Source organism: Platichthys flesus, chromosome 18, assembly GCF_949316205.1.
Source record: "Platichthys flesus chromosome 18, fPlaFle2.1, whole genome shotgun sequence".
NCBI lineage: Eukaryota > Metazoa > Chordata > Actinopteri > Pleuronectiformes > Pleuronectidae > Platichthys > Platichthys flesus.
This window is the reverse complement of record NC_084962.1, coordinates 11922149-11928332: the sequence shown is the minus strand read 5'-3', so window position 1 is coordinate 11928332 and position 6184 is coordinate 11922149. Positions and strand designations below refer to the sequence as shown.

Sequence of the window (6184 nt, the reverse complement as noted above, 5' to 3'; positions counted from 1 at the left end):
TCACCAGTTCCAAACTGGACAGGGGAGGCTTTAAGTTTTTACACATGTGTCACTCATCTTTTCCTACTTGTCTTTTTTTTTCTTTAAATAATTTATGATTTATTTTGTTAAAGAAACGCATTTAGATTGAATATGAGTATTCAAAGTTGTAATAACGCATAACATCCACTAGAGGGGGCTACAATACCAGAAAATCGAAATGTACCATGCTTTAGGGCTTAAATTTGTTTTAGATCCCCAACATGGTTAACTCTGGAAATGAAGGAATGAAATGAACAGATGAATTCAGTCATGAATTGAAAAGACACATGATAATGTGTAGAAATATTATTACACATTACAAGGGGATAATAAGAACTGCTGATCAACCACAGTTCAATTATCCAGAGAAAATCCGAAGACAAACAGTTCAACAGTAAGCTCATTAACCATCAGCTCATTAGTGAGTGTAAGTCCATTAACACTGCAATAATTATGTAGTGATTTGTTTCTATGGTGGAGATTGGTGCTTCATAGGGCAATAAAGCCATATCGATCATTATTGCAATATAATTTCATTCAACAGCAGCAAACAACCAATAGATATCAATATTTTAATTTGTGTTGCAATAGCCAAGCAAAAAAGACCAAATACGTGCTGCATTTTATTGTCCATTGGGTAGAAATTAATATATTTTTGTGTTTTAAACTGGTCGTTAGACAAAACAGACATTTCGACAAATTAATCTCTCTTCTAGCTGAGTATTTCACTAAACCATTAAATAATCATAATTGATTATTTATTTAAGCCTCGGAAAACAAATTGAGGAATAAGACCCTCATTTACAATGGTGCCGAGGGTAAAATCAATTTTATTATCTTAAAATAATAATAACGTTAATTTTGAGTGGAAAACAAGCATTTGTTACAGCCTCATAATCAAATAATTCCCAGGAGGGCTGGCCAATACAAGAATATCATGACTATGCAATAATTATGCATTTAATTTAATTTACAGTAGCCGGGAGTGGACAAAATAAACACCTTCGAGTTTTTATGACGACTGACGGCCAACACAGGTTGTCTGTCACGATTGGAAGGGGAGGGTCAGGTGAGAGGTATTCAGCTGCAATATGCAACTTCGCCACTAGATGTCCATAAATTCTACACACTGAACCTGCAACCTGAAATTAAAACAAAATAACCTTATTATAGACAGACTGGTCCAATGCATGACAATAAGTAACAACACAGAGTGAGGAGAAACCTACGACACAAACTGCAGGCAGCAGAAGTCAGTGAGTAATGTGATTATCAGGAAGACGTTTATTTTATGGTGCAAACCGAGCCCTGTAAACTTGTAATAAATGATAATGTTGTTAAATACTTCATTTATCATTAATCGTGATTTGTATCGAGGACACGTCACAGCTCGCTGAGGTAGTGAGGACACGCCCCCCCCCCCCCCCCCCCCCCTGTCACCAGTGGGTAGAGACACAGGCTGATAACTTGTCTCACTGCTTCCTCCTCTTCCTCCTCTCCCTCCTTCTTCATCTCTTGTTTCCTCATCTTTTTGCGCATTTTATCGCCGTCGAGCTCCGCCTGAGCCTTCGTGGTCCGGAGGAGACTCGCCGGGGAGGAGGTTCTGGATTTCCACCTGCCGGAGACCGGAGACACACCTCGCGATGGACGCGCTGAAATCCGCCGGCAGAGCGATCATCAAGAGCCCGGGAGTCCCGCGGCACACATGGGGAACTTCCAAGCACGAGAGTGAGTGACAGCGTGCGCGCGCGTGTGTGTCCAGATGTGTGCAGATGTGATCCAGTTGTTTAAAGATGAAGTGAAGGTGCTGTTGTCTATCAGAGGAGGACGGTGTGTGACTCAGTTGTGTGTTAAGACAGGAGAGCTGTTGTTGGTCCTCTTGCCACTGGCTGATGTGGCCCCACGGTGAAGTACTATAGTATAGTGTACTATTGTGTGCTGTTGTGTAGAAAGCTGCGTTGTTGTGTGTTAGGTTTCAATGCTCCTCCACTTCACTTCCTCATGCCTGACATGGTCAGTCCCACTGCCTGAGCAAAAACAACCAGCATTCACTCATTGTAGCCAAATAACAAACAATTCTGGAAGTTGGTCAAATAGTCGATTAGTCTATCCACTTTAAAATGACAAACATTTTCGATCAATCATTTCATTTAAGACTAAAAGGTATTTGATGTATTTTATTGTCAATTTTTATGTTTTGAACTGTTTGTCTGACAAAGCAAGACATTCTAAAATATTATTCTCCTACTTATATTTCAATAACACAAGCAATTGCTAATGAAAATAACCATTTGTTGCCACGCGAAAATCAAATAAGTATTGCAATAGTATTTTCATCAAAAGCACTATGAATTCAAAACCACAACCTTCAATCAGTCTTTAAACTTAAAATGAAAACTATATCTTGTCATTTTTGGGCATATCACCAATCAAAGAAGAAGAATTTCACATATATGCACAGGGTATAGAATATCTATTTGAATGAAATAAGGAAGCTATGTCCTAATGATCTTTTGTTAGCTTTGTCAAAACACACAATATGGATGCAGTTCATATAGTATTTAGTTTGCCACATGATAATGAATTAATGTAAATGTCTATTTTTCAGTAGTACATTGAAGGGAATATAACACAAACTGTTATTAGGGTAAAGTCAAATTCTTTTGGTTGTTGGTTTCCATTAAAAACACATCAGACAGATAGATAGACTACAACTAAATAACATTTAGTGGTATATATTGATTATATCCTGCTAGTTGTTTTTCAAATGTATTGTACGCAGCACACAAGACTGCTCCCGGACTACTACAGTGTGAGTACAGGAGGTTGTTGGCGCTGAGTGAAGGGTCAGAGCCAGGAACCCTCAGTGCCAGGCAGAGCTCTGCTGCCTGCGGGGCTCTGCTGCCTCACTGATGTGTGAAGTGTTGTCTTCGCTGCTTCGTCCCTGCAGCTACATCGCCTGTGAGCTTCTCTCCTCCATAAACGCCAGCATGCTGCTTCTGCCTCGTCCCCGAATTCCTGCCTGGTGAATAATCAGCCGTCCGTGCCAGCTCTCATCAAACGTGACTGATTAAATTCACAGGCGGGACCTATGGGCTCGGCTCCTCCACGCTCTCGAGGAAATGTTCTACATGAACTTGGATTTTTTAAGTTTTCATTAGATCGGGGCCTTAATGACTCAGTCTGATGGGTTTTAGACACATTTGGTGGCTTCAGTTGAGCACAAGACGTCAACGTTAAGTGACAGGTTGTCCTGACTGGTTTGGGATGATGGCTGCCGCTCCAAAACTTCTGATCTTAGCTTTTGTTCGAACACTGATGGAAAGGAGGACTTTTTTATTATTATCCCCCTCAATGGCACCGTTTCTCCTTCATTACCATTTCTCCTCTACAATGGCAACAGCTGACTAGCAAAAACATGTTATCTGGGGAAGACATTGTCTGTGTCACATTGTTCTGCAGGAGCCTTGTGCCCCTTGCTTTTATTGTTGTAGATGTAGGTGTCAGAAAAGGCAGAAGGATACAGTCAGTGCAGAATCGTGGACAGGACGGGTTACAGCGTCTGTATAGGAGAATGTTTGTGTCTGAGAAAAGATCACCAGAGGAAACTGGGCTGGAAAAATGTGAAAACAGACACACAGACACACAGACAGGACGACTGCCGATGTCCAGAAGCTACTTAGCAGGCAGTTTGGAGGGAGGACGGCGTCCTTATGCCAGCATGTGGCGATGCGTCAGAGACTGCTGTCGGAATGCAAATAAGGAGACATTGCAGCTGCTTGGCACCTTCACACATATTAGGTGTGATTAATGCTTCGGGGGGGGGGGGGGGGATGAATCATTTGCATCCCGTGAAACTGATTGGAGGAAAGTGTGGCTATAAAATCGCCCTAGTTCGATAATGACAGTTAATCTGTTTATGAACTGTGCCTTGAGAAGTTGTGAAATTGTAAAATAGTGAGGCTTGGTCATTTGACAGGTAATCAATACCACGGTAAATCTAAACTACATACAAAGGTCAGGTATTAAATATGACAAATGATCAATATATAAGCATTAGCGGCAGTGATATGTTTTAAAGATATAATATGAAACAATTCTTTATTAAAATGTTGAAAGGACAAATATACCTATTTTGGACTTTTGCACCTACGTGATCCAGAAGGATTTCAACAATGTTCAAACCCAGAGAAGATCCTCCATCTTATTCTTGGATTACGATTATTTATATGCGTTGCTGCGTAACGTGAATAAAAACATAACATCATCTCGTCCTTGAACAGGATTGGTGCTGAGTCACGACAACTCCCATGATCCCTCGCTGCTTCACACTGTCGTCAATTTCAGTCTTGTTCTGTTTTGTCTTAATCGATAGACCCCTAGTGGCCAATGGTAAATATTGCAGATTTAAATGAGACTGGAGTGTTGAGCTACGATTAGAAGAGGGCATTAGAGGAGTGGGCCACGCCATTCAAAAGGAAAAGCTATAATTCCACATGCAGACCTAATTGATTTGGTGACTCCTTGACCCGTCTGCTAACATCGCTGTGAGGCTGAACCTTCCCCTTGACCAACACTTTAGCTAATGACCCATCCAGACGTGCAGCTCATGACATTAATGGACATTTGACACCTCAGTCTAATGTGCAAATGAGCACCTGAGCCATGTTTAATGTAGAAGTCATGACAAGATGTCATTAGGTTTGATATCTACAACATCCAACTCAGTTAAAGTCTGAATCGAATGCTGTTAGATTGATATAAAGGCTGCAACACTTACAGGAGCAATGTACAGTGACTACATGTTTTAATGGCCTTGTTGAAGGAAACGTGCACTTAGTCCATTACTCCGTCTCATGCACAAAGGAAATAAAAGGAGGTTAATAAGCCAGGAAATGCTAAGAACCAGAAAGGCGTTAAATAGAGCACATATCTCAGCAAAAGCTAGCGTGAAAAGCAATATCCAGAACCACAGATTTTACGGGTGAAGTTTCTGAATAATCTGCAGAAAGATTGATAACAGAAAATGGCAATGAAAACACAACCTCCTTGTCCGAAGTAAAGAGCCAATTTCAAGCTGTTCAGGAGGTTTTCTCATAATTCAAAGATTAATACGTTTGAGTTGTAATAACAAGTTAATCAGAAATAATCACATTGCCATTCTTGCACACAGCGACAAACTTCAGTAGATACACTCGGCTCTGTGAATCGTTGAGATAAATAACTCCTTGCTCGCCAAACTGTTAATCCAACAAACAGATCAGTATTAAAATGCCCTGTTAGGTTCTGAAGTACTTTACTGTCACGGCGCCTCTGGCATTCCTGATGTGTGTTTATTCCACTGACAGTGTTGCAAGTATGACTAATCCATTAGCGCTTGTGACGGCTATTAACACAACCAGATCTCATCCTCTTCTGTATTTGTACAACCTGAGGATGGGACACACTCTGCATGATAATGAAGTGAGAAACCATGGATGACAAAGTTATTTCAACCCTGTTAAGAGGAAGAACCTTTTTATTTTTTCTACCTCACTAACTCAAAATGAGCCGTTTCTGGACATCAGCAGTAGCCAGTCCTCCGTTCTTTTAGCCAGTAGCCAGTCCACAGTTCTTTTAGCCAGCAGTGAACTGACATGAACACTACGTCCCCATTCGCTGCCCGTGGCCGTCCCTCGTCATCTGTTGAGGTCAGAGCCACAGGCAGGACGGAAGAGGACGCAGCGTGTGCCCGGAGTGGGAGCCATCCCTTCGCATCATGTCTCACAGAAGCAGTGCGGACCTTTCTGCATCTCAGAAGTCACACACACACACACACACACACACACACACACACACACACACACTCACACACGCTTGCCCTTGGCACCAAGGACGTCTGCGCTGTACAGTCTGCTTCAATTTAAAATCTTGTAGCTTTGGGACACAGTTGTATCCAGTGAGACTGTGTCCTTGGGTTCAGGGTTGTGTATTTTTTTTCACTTGGGACAAAGAGGTTGTTATCATCTGTGTTTATTTGTTTGTTTGCAGGATAACCCAACAACTACTCATTGATTACCATCACATTTAGAGGGACTGGGCCTGACCCAAGGAAGAACCCATTTAATTTTGATGGGAATCAGGGGTCGGATCCAAGAATTGTTTTTGCACCATTGCAAGATTG

General features: G+C 41.5%; 1 protein-coding gene across 1 annotated transcript in view; it reads left to right on the top strand.

The window, feature by feature from the left end:
* The first annotated feature begins 1483 nt into the window (after window positions 1-1483).
* The window catches only part of si:dkey-71h2.2 (low density lipoprotein receptor adapter protein 1), a 36998-nt gene continuing 32297 nt past the window's right edge, over window positions 1484-6184 (top strand). Inside the window, exon 1 of the mRNA XM_062412071.1 lies at window positions 1484-1749. Within this exon, the coding sequence (XP_062268055.1) occupies window positions 1665-1749 (85 nt within the window). The 5' untranslated portion in view covers window positions 1484-1664. The remainder of the gene's footprint in view (window positions 1750-6184) is intronic.